The sequence below is a fragment of the Nerophis ophidion genome, linkage group LG02 (genome assembly GCF_033978795.1).
Source record: "Nerophis ophidion isolate RoL-2023_Sa linkage group LG02, RoL_Noph_v1.0, whole genome shotgun sequence".
Classification (NCBI taxonomy): domain Eukaryota; kingdom Metazoa; phylum Chordata; class Actinopteri; order Syngnathiformes; family Syngnathidae; genus Nerophis; species Nerophis ophidion.
This window is the reverse complement of record NC_084612.1, coordinates 66,234,444-66,249,409: the sequence shown is the minus strand read 5'-3', so window position 1 is coordinate 66,249,409 and position 14,966 is coordinate 66,234,444. Positions and strand designations below refer to the sequence as shown.

The 14,966-nt window shown below is 37.0% G+C and overlaps 1 protein-coding gene across 1 annotated transcript in view; it reads left to right on the top strand.

Moving 5' to 3' along the window:
• The first annotated feature begins 1,351 nt into the window (after window positions 1-1,351).
• The window catches only part of si:dkey-183j2.10 (probable glutamate receptor), a 14,444-nt gene continuing 829 nt past the window's right edge, over window positions 1,352-14,966 (top strand). The window contains exons 1-8 of the mRNA XM_061874666.1: window positions 1,352-1,568; window positions 2,455-2,542; window positions 6,460-6,491; window positions 6,571-6,750; window positions 6,811-7,034; window positions 9,462-9,559; window positions 9,634-9,851; window positions 11,336-11,555. Coding sequence (XP_061730650.1) covers window positions 2,479-2,542; window positions 6,460-6,491; window positions 6,571-6,750; window positions 6,811-7,034; window positions 9,462-9,559; window positions 9,634-9,851; window positions 11,336-11,555 — 1,036 coding nt within the window. The 5' untranslated portion in view covers window positions 1,352-1,568; window positions 2,455-2,478. The remainder of the gene's footprint in view (window positions 1,569-2,454; window positions 2,543-6,459; window positions 6,492-6,570; window positions 6,751-6,810; window positions 7,035-9,461; window positions 9,560-9,633; window positions 9,852-11,335; window positions 11,556-14,966) is intronic.

The window sequence follows — 14,966 nt, the reverse complement described above, 5'->3', positions numbered from 1 at the left end:
GTAACAATAATTTTTTATCAATAATGTAGGAATAATGAAAATACCAACAATTGGTAATAGACAACCTAGCAATAATGGTAATAGACAACTTGGCAATAATGGTAAGGTAAACATTGAGCACATGATAACACTTTGAGACGGAGTACAACAGCAAGTCAAATTAAATTAAAATATGAATATAAGTGTATTAATTATGGACAAAAATATCAATGAGAGCTGAAAAAACTAACTTTTTAATAACTGAAACATATAAAAAACAAAATATACATACTAATGACCAAGCGTGTATGACATTCCTGAAATAAATTAATATCTGCCATATGCTAATCAAATTCCGTAAAACCGAATTGAGGTTGAAAACAGGAAAAAAAAATGAAACTCCAATTGATGATTATGGTGTATTCCCGAATAATACTTTACATACGCTAATGTTTTTAAGTATTTCGTAGACATAGTATTACTTACAGATAAGTTAATTTGGCCGGGAACCTTTTTGGCTGAGAGAGCCATGAACGCCAAATATCTTAATATGTATTTCCGTGAGAGCCGTATAATATTTTTAACACTGAATAAAACTGTCTGGTTCAAACTTTGATGCCTTTTATTAAACAGACAAGAAGCAAGGAATTAAAAAGAGACAGGATTCTATTCAGCTCAATAAAGAGAAACGCGCAGACCTGTACCCTTGTAAAGTGTCGTCCCACGCTCTGACAAGAGAATTCTATGCCTCTTCCTTTATTTGGACTTTCCCTGACTAAAACAACTAAATGCATGCATTTTTAAGTAAGACCAACATTTTTAGAGTATAATAAGTCTCTTATTCTTTTTAATAACTTTGTTTATCTGAAGCTAACCAATAATATATAAAAATACTTTTCACCTTTAATGCAATTTCTTGAACAGGTGCGGTAGAAACGGATGGATGGATTAAAATGCATGAGAATGTTTTATATTTCGAATGTTTTTTTTTAACACCGTGATTCCCAGTGGAATTATTAATTACTTATCGTGTTAAGCAACGTCAGCTAAGATTTATCTGAGAGCCAAGTGCAGTCATCAAAGAGCCACATCTGGCTCTAGAGCCATAGGTTCCTGACCCCTACCCTAGAGGGACAAGTGGTAGAAAATGGAATTTAATGCGACATATTTAGATATGTATGTTATTGCAAGAGTTCTTTACTTTATCCAATTATTCAAAATGTAGGGACTTAGTGTTTGATTTTAGTGTTTGCTGACAAATTATCCTATTAGCCAAAAGGAATTTATCACAATTTCAAATGATTTAAATCCATTTCCTGCAATTCTAATTTCAACTAAACATTCTGTAAGGAATTCCAATTCTTCAAATGAATTTTGCACTAGCTTGTGATTACGTTCAGTAAGCAAATACAAATATGGAAGGGCTCTCGCTTCTATCCCACCCCTCCAATTGTCTTCCACAGCCACCTCCCACTAAAGATGTCATTCATGAGTTTGGCTTCCTCAGATCACTGGGCGGCTAACTTCAGTCTGTCTTGAGGTCTCCGTCCGGCTGTACCCCTTGACTTGGACTCTTCTCAGGTGCAGCGGTAAGACATTTCCATCAAAACTTGTATTTTTCATAATGATAATAATGTCTTATGTTCCATCCATCCATCCATTTCTACCGCTTATTCCCTTTTGGGGTCGCGGGGGGCGCTGGCGCCTATCTCAGCTACAATCAGGCGGAAGGCAGGGTACACCCTGGACAAGTCGCCACCTCATCGCAGGGCCAACACAGATAGACAGACAACATTAGCACTCACATTTTCAGTTATTTCACCTTTCTTTGTTAAGTACGTAACTCCACATGTGTTCTTTCTTAGTATTGATGTGACAATCTACAATGTAAATAATTATGAAAATAAAGAAAACGCATTGAATTAGGAGGTGTTCAACCTTTATGGCCTGTATTGCATGTCATCATACTTCTTTAAATTGTCCAATATTTAACGCGCGCTTATCATTAACTGAACTTTTTGTCAGTTTTTCTTTTAATATATTGAACATAATGATAAGCAGAAAAAACATATTTTAGGCAAACAACTGAAGTATTGCTAATTAATAATGATAGTATTATTACTGTTATGGATATTATAAATATTTGGCTGGATATAGCAATTTCGAGTCCATAGGCCTTTCTGTTTTTTATAAGCCTATAATATTAATGTTTGCCACCTATAACACACTGTTGAATGGTTTCTCTGTATACATTCTTCTTAGCATATATACAGACTACAAACATATCTTAACTCATAGTTGTACATACTTTCATACCTGCATACAACTATTGTGAGATTTACCGTATGTTGCCACTTGAAATGTTTTTTGTTTTGTCCTTTGATTACTGAGCTAAAGTTAGTTGAGTCGGTGACACAGTTATGTTTTCATAGAAAAATGCAATATAATGACCACTACTTGTTTTTAAATGCACAGTATAGGCAAAGTCAACTCATCAGAATGCTGTTTGGCTTCTTTTTATTCTGTGTTGGACTCCTCTTCAACATAGGAACATGCGCCACAGGTAAGGAACTTGCAGACATGAACTAATATTAAATAGTTTCCTTTCAACACAAAATATGTATTGTTTGGACCCCTAACATGTCAAAGTGTGACCCGGTCAACTTCCGTTGCCAAACTCCTTGTGTGTTTTCACTCCCTTGACATGACATAACTGCATAATCTGTCAGCTCAGCTGTGTATCAAATGGACCCTCCACATCCTGTCCAACTGCTGAGATGGACAAAGGGTGCAGAAATCCCGTTGACTTCCATGCAAAAATAGTCATAAATCATCACTGTGGGGCACGCAACAAAGAGCTAGTGTGTTTCAGAGTGACAGGTTGGAAATGTTTCATAGTTTGAAAAGGAAAATCCGACGTTTGGTAGGATGAAGCCCTCCCCGCCCCATGGTGATGGAGCCCCCCTAAAACTGTGGCCTGAATCAAAGCTTTTGATGCTCTTTGACTGGCCTCCCAGGTCTCACAGCGCCATGCCATTGACGACCTTTAACTAAATACTGTTTTGCGACAAGCGTGGCCAGAAGAAAAAGAATAAGCCTCTGAAATGTCCACCTCAAGTCAAGTACACAAAGAAAGGGGTCTTTGATTTAGTTACATTTGGGATGGACATGAGCAATTACCATGCTGCCTTGTTGGTTTTCTAATTGTGTGAATGCTCCATTGCATTCACACATATGGTTTTCTTTAAACTTCTTCTTCTCTACCTTCCACATTTTTCATCCGATTCAAACAGTTCCAACTTTAAAATGTTCAGCCTATTCGGGAAACGCGGGCTTTCCCTTGACAAATACCAAAAATTCCCAGATTTTCCAGAATTTAAGGTTTTCCGGGACATTTTTCCTATTCAAAACGAATTGGCCATTTTTCACGCTTAGACTTAGACTTAGACTTCCTTTTCATTGTCATTCAAATTTGAACTTTACAGCACAGATAAGAACGAAATTTCGTTACATATGCTCATAGTAGTGCAGGATAAAAATAGCAATAAGGTCCATATATAATTAAATGAATAAATATATATATATAAATAAATAGATTATGTACAGATAAACCTATTGCACTTTTTCCACATGTGTCCACGTTTATGGATGTATGTTATATTGTCTTTTTTATTCCAGCGAGTTAATCCATTTTGGGGTGAGTTGAGGGGATAATTTACCGGTAATTATGATGCGTTCAAGAGTCTTACGGACTGAGGGAAGAAGCTGTTACAGAACCTGGAGGTTCTGCTTCGGAGGCTGCGGAACTTCCACCATTTCCACATTTTTCAGCAAGATTCAAACAAATCCACCTTCAACACATTCCACCAACCTGGAAATTTAAACAATCTTTTTTCCAAGTAAAAAAAAAAAAATCCTGGTTTTCCAAAGCCCTGTTTCATCCCTTTTTTCTGGCGACTACTCCTCCCCCATTTTTCAACGCATTTGAACTGTTACACCGTCAAAACATTCCTCTTAATCAGGACAAAAAACAAAGTTGTTTTTTGAACTGGAAAAGTTCACGGTTTTCCTGTAATTCCAGGAATTCCATAATACCATTTCTCAATGCAACATGTTACTAATTCAACATTTTCATGACCGATTTGAAAAACCTCCACCATCAAATCATTCCTCTTAAACAGAACAAAAAAAAAGTTGATTTTTTGAACTGGAAAAATTGACGGTTTTCCCGAAATTCCAGGAATTCCGTATTGATTGATTGATTGATACTTTTATTAGTAGATTGCACAGTACAGTACATATTCCGTACAATTGACCACTAAATGGTAACACCCCAATAAGTTTTGATTGATTGATTGATACTTTGATTGATTGATTGATACTTTTATTAGTAGATTGCACAGTACAGTACATATTCCGTACAATTGACCACTAAATGGTAACACCCCAATAAGTTTTTCAACTTGTTTAAGTCGGGGTCCACGTTAATCAATTCATGGTAAATGAATTGAGTAACGTAATACCATTTCTCAATGCAACATGTTACTACTTCAACATTTCTCGACCGATTTGAAAAATTCCAACACCAACTCTCCCGTCCAAAGGCAAAACCCAGTAACTCAATTTTGGTCAAAACTGAGCTGATAATAATTTTGGAGTTCCTAGGTGATATGCTTTACATTAGTGTATGCGATATTGTAATTTGTTCCGTAAGTAAGCTGTTACGCGCATGGCAGGACCTAGCAACTACCACATAACCGCGTGGATACAACAGAAAAACCTAGTATCTCAAGGGACCAATAGGAGCTTCTTTGTCAGTCGCCTTATTGTCTTTAATGAGACATTTGCACGAATGGGGGCCAATGGTCAACCTGATTATGTGATATTATGGCACGAGGGGATATTTGGAAGATTGGCCCAGGACGTTGCAAGCACCTTCATTAAATGTATCGTTCTTGATCCTTCCCCTCGCATACTCTTTTGGGCAGATAACTGTGGAGGTCAAAATAAAAACTGGACGCTGTACACGGCTCTTGCCCAATGTGCAAACCCAGAATGGGGCCCACCCGAGTTTGTGATAAGATATCTGGAGAAAGGGCCCACGTTCATGAGAGCAGATTCAATCCATGGCTCAATCGGCAAGAAAATGAAAGCTCAAGAAAACATCTATACGTCTGATGACTTTGTAGATCTTTGTAAGACAGCATCAAGATAGATTGGTTTTCCTTTGTTTTCTCAAAATCAGCTAGAAGTGAGTTACTAGGTTTTGCCTTTGGACGGGAGAACTCATTCAGACCATTCAAGTTTTTTACCATTTTCCACCCCCAAAAAATCCCCTTGTTACCTGAAATTGCCAAATTTTTGAGAAATTCCCATTGAAATCAGAGGGATATTCTTCAAAGTTCCACAATTTCCAAATGTTTCTTTTGATTCAAACGGTTCCAACTTAAGAATATTCATCCTGTTTGGAAATTGTGTGCTTTACTTCAACAATTCCCAAAAAAATCCAGGATTTCACTTCAATTTCAGCATTGGAGCACTCGCACACAATTCCTTCAGCAATTGCCTCATCCTGTGTTTTAATACTGTCCTTTAACAAACAAAAAATCATTTTTTTGAGGTTTATTTAATTTTTTTTCCAATATTAAAACTTTTTTTGCAATATGTTGCTGCCATTAAATTTTAAGTTAACGATTATTTGCAAAAAAAAAAATTAAATGTCTAAGTTTGAACAGTAAATATCTTGTCTTTTCGGTCCATTCCAGTGGTTCTCAAATGGGGGTACACGTACCCCTGGGGGTACTTGAACGTATGCTAAGGGGTTCGTGAGATTTTTTTTAAATATTCTAAAAATAGCAACAATTCAAAAATCCTTTATAAATATATTTATTAAATAATACTTCAACAAAATATGAATGTAAGTTCATAAAGGGTGAAAAAAATTACAACAAAGCAATATTCAGTGTTGACGGATAGATTGTTTTGTGGACATGTTCCATAAATATAGATATTAAAGATTTCTTATTTTGAACAAAAGTTAAGAATTAAGTTCATGAATCCAGATGGATCTCTATTACAATCCCCAAAGAGGGCACTTTAAGTTGATGATTACTTCTATGTGTAGAAATCTTTATTTATAATTGAATCTCTTGTTTATTTTTCAACAAGTTTTACATTTTTTAAATATTTTTTTCCAAATAGTTCAACAAAGACCACTACAAATGAGCAATACTTTGCACTATTATACAATTTAATACATCAGAAACTGATGACATAGTACGGTATTTTACTTCTTTATCTCTTTTTTCAACCAAAAATGCTTTGCTCTGATTAGGGGGTACTTGAATTATAAAAATGTTCACAGGGGGTACATCACTGAAGAAAGGTTGAGAACCACTGGTCTATTCAATTGAATATAAGTTGAAAAGGATTTGCAAATCATTGTATTCTGCCAACTTTGTTCCTTTTCTCCTCTATTAGCACAACCAGAGCTGAGGATCACAACAATAATGGTGAGTTTTCTGTCATTCCTAATAACGCTGCATGTACAATAAATCCCCTTTGAGTTATCTGCTTCCTTTGACTGTGCAGCAAGAGCCTTACACAATGTCCCAAGGCTCCCAGCTGGAAGGGTTCTGCATGGACCTGCTGTCTGAAGTAGCCAAGAAGGTGGGCTTCAAGTACAAAGTGCACCTGGTCAAAGATGGCTCCTACGGCAGGCAGGATGACAACGGACACTGGAACGGGATGGTCGGCGAAGTCGTGAGAGGGGTGAGAAGCGAAAAAGCATCAATAAATGAGTTGCTGCTGCAAGGCTTCATCTTTTGGCAGGAGGCCGACCTGGCCATCGCGCCGCTGACCCTCACGGCGGCTCGGGAGAAGGCGGTCGGGATGACCAAACCCTTCATGCAGACGGGAATAAGCATCCTGATGAGGAAAGACATCTCCGAGGAAACTGGCTTCTTTGATTTCCTCGCCCCCTTTTCAGCCAAGACATGGGCTGGCATCATTGTTGCATACCTGGCGACCGCCGCTTGCCTCTCCATCGTGTCCAGGTGGGTGGAGAAACATCTGTTGAAAAATTATTTGTTACAGGGTCAAGTGAGGTAGTTTTATTGTCATTCTACAAGTACAACAAAAATGTGTTTTCAGTTTAAACCTGTTCAAGATTAGACAAACAAACAGTGTAGAGCAGGGGTCACCAACGCGGTGCACGCGGGCACCAGGTAGCCCGTAAGGACCAGATGAGTGGCCCGCTGGCCTGTTCAAAAAATAGTTCAAATAGCAGCACTTACCAGTGAGCTGCCTCTATTTTTTAAATTTTATTTATTTATTTACTAGCAAGCAGGTCTCGCTTTGCTCAACATTTTTAATTCTAATAGAGAAAAAAGTCAAATAGAATTGGAAAATCCAAGAAAATATTTTAAAGACTTGGTCTTCACTTGTTTAAATAAATTCATTTATTTTTTTACTTTGCTTCTTATAACTCTCAAAAAGACAATTTTAGAGAAAAAATACAACCTTAAAATTGATTTGAGGATTTTTAAACACATATATCTTTTTACCTTTTAAATTCCTTCCTCTTCTTTCCTGACAATTTAAATCAATGTTCAAGTATTTTTTTTTTATTGTAAAGACTAATAAATACATTTTAATTTAATTATTCATTATAGCTTCTGTTTTTTTTCGACGAAAAATATTTGTGAAATATTTCTTCAAAGTTATTATGATTAAAATAAAAATAAAAAATTCTGGCAAATCTAGAAAATCTGTAGAATCAAATTTAAATCTTATTTCAAAGTCTTGAATTTCTTTAAAACATTTGTACTGGAAAATCTAGAAGAAATAATGATTTGTCTTTGTTAGAAATATAGCTTGGTCCAATTTGTTATATATTCTAACAAAGTGCAGATTGGATTTTAATCTATTTAAAACATGTCATCAAAATTCTAAAATAATCTTAATCAGGAAAAATTACTAATGATGTTCCATACATTTTTTTTTTTTTTTTTTTTCAAAAAGATTCGAATTAGCTAGTTTTTATCTTCTTTTCTTCGGTTGTATTTTGAATTTTAAAGAGTCGAAATTGAATATACATTTTTTTTCAAAATTTTATTTTCATCTTTTTTGGGTTTTGTCCTCTTTTAAACCGTTCAATTAAGTGTTTTTTTCATCATTCATCCTCTACAAAAAACCTTCCGTAAAAGGTAAAAAAATTTACGACGGAATGACAGACAGAAATACCCCTTTTTTTATTATATATATATAGATGTATTTATTAAAGGTAAATTGAGCAAATTGGCTATTTCTGGCAATTTATTTAAGTGTGTATCAAACTGGTAGCCCTTCGCATTAATCAGTACCCAAGAAGTAGCTCTTGGTTTCAAAAAGTTTGGTGACCCCTGGTGTACAGGGTTACAGAACAGGAACACTGATGGGTCGCCACAAAGTGTAAAAGATGTGAAAAAGGTCTACGCTGGGGGAGGATGAGTAAAAAAACAAACAGCTCAATTTTTGTTTCATCTGACATCACATAGACAAAGATAAGAACTTCTGGAGGGAAGTTCTGGGAAAAAAAAAAAAAAAAAAAAAACCTTTTCACATTTTTATCGGATATTGTCTGAAAAATTTTGAGGGGAAAAAATGATATTCCATTTATGGTAAATGGGTTGTATTTGTACAACGCTTTTCTACCTTTTTAAGGAACAAAGGTACGACACTTAAGACCTTCAGTATATCAGTATGTGGAATTAAATTATGGAATGGATTAAACAAAGCAATCAAACAATTTACTAATATGATCCACTTCAAGAAACTCTTCAAACTGGAAGTGTTTACAAAGTGCAAAAAAGAAGAATTATGATAAACATTCTGATTTTATTCACCCATTCATTCTCAAAATAATCTTACTTATCTCATCGTATGGAATAAAACTTGCTTCACCAATTATTTATTTGTTTATTTATTTTTATCGTGATTACTTATTACTTAAGGAGTATACATTGGGAATACATTGAGAACAGGAAGTGAACAAAAGTTTTAGCAAGGGGTAGGATTAAATAAGCTCTGCTTCTTCCTACTCCTTTTCGAACATGTTGAAAAGAGAAACTGGAAATTGTGATGTATCATGTTGTATGCTTGCATGTTCGAAATAAACTCAAACTCAAAGCGTTTTGACACTATTCACACACTGATGGCGGGAGCTGCCATGCAAGGCGCTAACCAGGAGCAAGGGTGAAGTGTCTTGCTCAAGGATGCAACCGACGTGACTAGGATGGTAGAAGGTGGGGATTGAACCATGAACCCTCAGGTTACTGGCACAGCCACTCTCCCAACCACGCCACGCCGTCCCCCATATTTAGTAATAAAGCAGTAACTTAGCAAAATGTGGAAAGAGTGAATCGCTGTGAATAAATACCTTCCTGTGCATCCGGAAAGTAATCAGAAGTATTCCCGAGTTATGATGGTTGTGTTTTTTCCAGAGTCAGCCCGTGTGAGTGGCGTCGTCCTCGTAGTGAAGACAACACCTTCAGCCTTGCCTACAGTCTTTGGTACGCAGTCGGGGCGCTGACTCTGCAAGGTAAGGCGCATAATCTGACATTTTTTTTTCTGTGCTTTCTCTGCATGTGACGTTTGTCCTCCTGTCGCCTGCAGGTGCCGGTCCGCACCCCCGAGCGCTCTCCGGCCGGGTCGTCTGCTGCAGCTGGTGGTTAGCTGCCGTGGTCATCCTGGCTTGTTATTTCTCCAACCTCAGCTCCTCCAAGAGCCCCGAGTCCACTCAGTTGACGGTGAAAGGCTTCCAGGACTTGGCCAATCAGGATGTGATCCAGTATGGATGCCTGAGTGCATCTTCCACTCTGGCATTCTTCAAGGTGTGTTATGATGAACTCCTCCTCCTTACTTCTTCATAACCCAAAACCAGTGAAGTTGTCACTTCGTGCAAATCGTAAATAAAAACAAAATACAATGATTTTCAAATCCTTTTCAACCTATATTCAATTGAATAGACTGCAAAGACAAGATATTTAACGTTCGAACTGGAAAACTTCATTTTTTGCAAATATTAACTCATCTGGAATTTGATGCCTGCAACATATTTAAAAAAAGCTGGCATAAGTTGCAAAAAAGACTGAGAAAATTGAGGAATGTTCATCAAACACTTATTTGGAACATCCCAGGTGAACAGGCTAATTGGGAACAGGTGGGTGCCATGAAATGCTCAGTCATTCACAAACAAGGACGGGGCGAGGGTCACCACTTTGTGAACAAATACGTGAGCAAATTGTCAAACAGTATAAGAACAACATTTCTCAGCCAGCTATTGCAATGAATTTAGGAATTTCAACATCTAAGGTCCATAATATCATCAAAAGGTTCAGAGAACGTAAGCAATGATATTATGGACCTTCGATCCCTCAGGCAGTACTGTATCAAAAAGCAACATCAGTGTGTAAAGGATATCACCACATGGGCTCAGGAACACTTCAGAAAACCACTGTCAGTAACTACGGTTTGTCGCTACATCTGTAAGTGCAAGTTATAACTCTATTATGCAAAGCAAAACACATTTATCAATAACACCCAGAAAAGCCGCCGACTCCGCTGGGCACGAGCTCATCTAAAATGGACTGATGGAAAGTGGAAAAGTGTCCTGTCGTCTGACGAGTCCACATTTCAAAAAGTTTTTGGAAACTCTGGACGTCGCATCCTCCGGGACAAAGAGGAAAAGAACCATCCGGATTGTTATAGGCGCAAAGTTCAAAAGCCAGCATCTGTGATGGTATGGGGGTGTATTAGTGCCTAAGGCATGGGTAACTTACACATCTGTGAAGGCACCATTAATGTTGAAAGGTACATACAGGTTTTGGAGCAACATTTGTTGCCATCCAAGCAACATTATCATGGACGCCCCTGCTTATTTCAGCAAGACATTGCCAAGCCACGTGTTACAACAGTGTGGCTTCATCGTAAAGGAGTGTGGGTACTAGACTTGCCTGCCTGTAATCCAGACCATTCTCCCATTGAAAATGTGTGGTGCCTTATGCAGCCTAAAATACGACAACAGAGACCCCGGACTGTTAAACAACTTAAGCTGTACATCAAGCAAGAATGGGAAAGAATTCCATTTGAAAAGCTTCAAAAAATTGTCTCCTCAGTTCCGCAAACGTTTACTGAGTGTTGTTAAAAGGAAAGGCCATGTAACGCAGTGGTAAAAATGCCTCTGTCAATTTTTTTGCAATGTGTTTCTGCCATTAAATTCAAAGATAATGATTATATTATTATTTACGAATTACACAATGTGCCAACTTCACTACTTTTTGGTTTTGTATCTTCTCTTTTCTTCTCTTTCGCACAGAATTCCGACAACCCGGTGTATCGCAGGATTTATGAGCACATGGAGCGAAGTGAAAGTTTTGTGTCGTCCATGGATGAAGGCATCCAGCGGGCAAAAGAGGGCAATTTTGCGTTCATAGGAGAGTCCGTCTCTCTTGACTTGGCGGTGGCGCGTCATTGTGATCTGGTCAGAACACATGAGGTGGTCGGCATGAGGGGATACAGCGTAGCTGCCACGCTTGGTGAGACTATTTTACATTCTCAACAACACCCGCCAAGGTTTTAACATGAATGGTGTTTGATCTTAACTAGGGTTGTCCCAATCTGATATTCATCTCTATTATTGGTCCAATACCAGCAAAAAAAAAAAAAACAGTATCGGATTATATCGACTTCTATCTAAAATCTCAGATAGAAGCAGTTCTGCAGCACGTTTACCTTTATAAAGATGGACCACCAGTTAACATCTCAATGTCCTCCGTGAAACACACAAGGTTGGTTTTTCATTTTAGTCATTTGCAAAAGGCAAACATGATAGTTACTAGGAACTAGCAGCTACACAACAGCTAAGCACACAATAGCACCCAAGCTAGGCATACATAAATGTCTTGAATTGAACAATAATGCAGTCTAAAACACAACTTTTGTCAATATAAATAATTACAGTGTCATATTTCTTACGCTTACAGTCTCTAATGCAGAAGCATGCTAGAAAGTATGCAGTAACAAACGTGTCCGCATCATTCAGTTTACTGGATCATGAGTTTGACTTGTGGCCACTAGGTGTCACCAAAACCAGATCAACACTCAACTTTAGAAGCAAATCTGTCATTCGGTTAGTGTTTTTATACCTACCATTGTTCAGAGTCATTAAAGCATTTACTATGACTTTTGCTGATATCATATCGGTGAATATTATATAATATCGACTCCATTATCTGTTTGGAAAGTGAAAAACTTGTACCTGGACACCCCCTAGTCCTAACATAGTAATTAAAGGTCCTCATGTAAAATACTTCCCCAGCGCCATGGAAACAAAATAACATATACTGCATTAAGACAGCACATTACATTTTTTAAAATCAGAGATTAAACAGAAATGGAACGATATTAACAAATTAAATTGTAGTTAAAAAAAAAGTAGTATTAAGAATAATAATAGCACTAACAATAATACACTTTAATAAATGTAAGGGTAAAACAATTTAATTCAAAGCTGATTAGGTCTGACTGATATTTCATGCCAAAAAATATTTTATATATTATAATATATTCATAGTTATTTTAAGGAACTACAGCTCGGAATTTGCACTACGAAATTTTCTGAGTGACTTCAAGGAAAACAAAATCAACAATATCAATAATTAGTATTAATAGTGCAGTTTTTATTGATCTATTCACATTGTGTAAATTTTTTTTTTTACAAACAATTAGTAATTTTAACACATTGTGCGGCTGTTTTCTTTATAAAAAATCTGTTTGGCAACCATACTGATCATTTATATCTAATATGATGATTATTGTTTTTATTCTGTGCTATAATTACTTATTATTTAAAACGTGTTTTTTTGAGACAAACATATGTAGTCAATGCTGTCTTAAATTCAGATAAGAAAATATAATCTATTCTAAATAACATTTCATTAATAATGTGCCATATTCAATAAGGGTGCAGGGGAAAAAATAAAATCACATCCAAATCACATTTGTTTTTGAGTTATTAAATACGGTTCTGAATCTACTCAAAATAATCAAGAATCAATTTTTTTTTTCTTAATGTGTTTTAGGTGCATATATAGTACATCATAAGTCAGCAGCCAAGTGAAGCTTTTTTAATCTGTTTTGAAGAGTTTACTTTTGAATTTTTATGCCAAATAAATGAATGAATGTAGACGCAGTTTGAATCGAGATCTGAGACTGAAGCAAAACATCAACCCCAGAATCGGAGTAGAAGCCAATCGTTGGTTATTGTAGGATTCACATCCCTAATAGTAATACCCCTTTAAAAAGGTTTAGTCCTAAAACTAATTACATATTCATATGTATTTAGTATCCATCCACTGTGTATATAACAATAGGTAATCATCTCTATCAGGGGTGTCAAACTCATTTTACCTCAGCGGCTGCATGGAGGAAACTCTATTCCCAAGTGGGCCTTAATGATAAAATCATGGCATGATAACTTAAAAATAAAGAGGTGATCTAGTGATCACTTCCTGAGGATCCTTGATGCAGAGGAATATCCATCCATCTTGTTATATGGTCTGGATCGTCTGCTAATCCTGATCCAGTGCAGAATGGATGGATATATACAATAACTGGGTACTTTTTCTCATAATGTCTATTCTGTAAACCTTGAATTGTTAAAGCCCAAGAGCACCTCTCTCCTGAAGCGTGCACGTGCGTGTGGATGAGTGGATGTGTGCATATATGAAGGGTCTGAGTGAGAAAAGTATGATTGGAAAATGGGATTTTAAACTGTAAAATTCAATAAAATCTATTTGCAAGAAAAATAAAGACAACTTCTGGTTGTTTTTCTTTGTTTTACTTTGGCCAAAAATAGAACAAGCACATTCTGAAAACGTACATTCATCCATCCATCCATTTTGTACCGCTTATTCCCTTTGGGGTCTCGGGGGGTGCTGGTGCCTATCTCAGCTACAATCGGGTGGAAGGCGGTGTACACCCTGGACAAGTCGCCACCTCATCGCAGGGCCCACAAATAACCCTCTGGACAAAACACTTCAAATTTGTTGAAAATTCTGAGGAAAATGGTGCAGTTTCAAAAACACAAGGAGCTTAGACTTCGTCTCAGTGTATCTACAAAGTAAGAATTACCGTATTTCCTTGAATTGCCGCAGGGCATATAGTATGCGCCTGCCTTGAATTACTGCCGGGTCAAACTCGCTTTGCCAAATAATTAGCGCATGCTTAGTATTACCGCCTGGTCAAACTCGTGACGTCACGAGTGACACTTCCCCTGTCATCATTTTCAAAACGGAGGAGGCTGATTTCAATACCGGTAATTTGAAATCGCATAAATGGAAGAAGATTAAGAGCTATTCAGTAGGATTTAAGGTCCAAGCTTACATCACACTCAAATTTTTACTGCATGCCTTTGGTAAGTGCCAGAGTGAGAAGAGGTTTTAAAATAATTAGCGTATGCTTACTTTTACTGCATGCCTTTGGTAAGCGAAGGAGTGAGAAGAGGTTTTAAATTAATTTGCACCCCGGCGGCAATTCAAGGAAATACGGTAAACTTTAAGTCAGTCTTTCTGGGACTAAACAAAAACACAAAATGTAAACTCTTCTAGGTATCAAATACCTCCTCGATCATATCCACGTATCAATCCACAGCTAACTCGACAAACCGTAAGAAATGGGGGTACAAATTATTCCAAAGGGTTAAGTTCACCTTTTTCGTGTTTGACGGAGACATTTTGGGTCAACGAGGATGCCAAATGACCATTTGTTCGAAGCAGAAGACATAAAATGGCAGGTTTTAAGTTGCATGTGGATCGAGGAGGAGGAGCCACAGTCCCCGTTTACTGTGTACCTCTTACTTGGCCTGGTATAAACCGTTTTCTTGCCTAATAGAATTGCTATTGTGACATCCAGTGGACACATTTGGAACAACAGTTTATTTCGTTGAA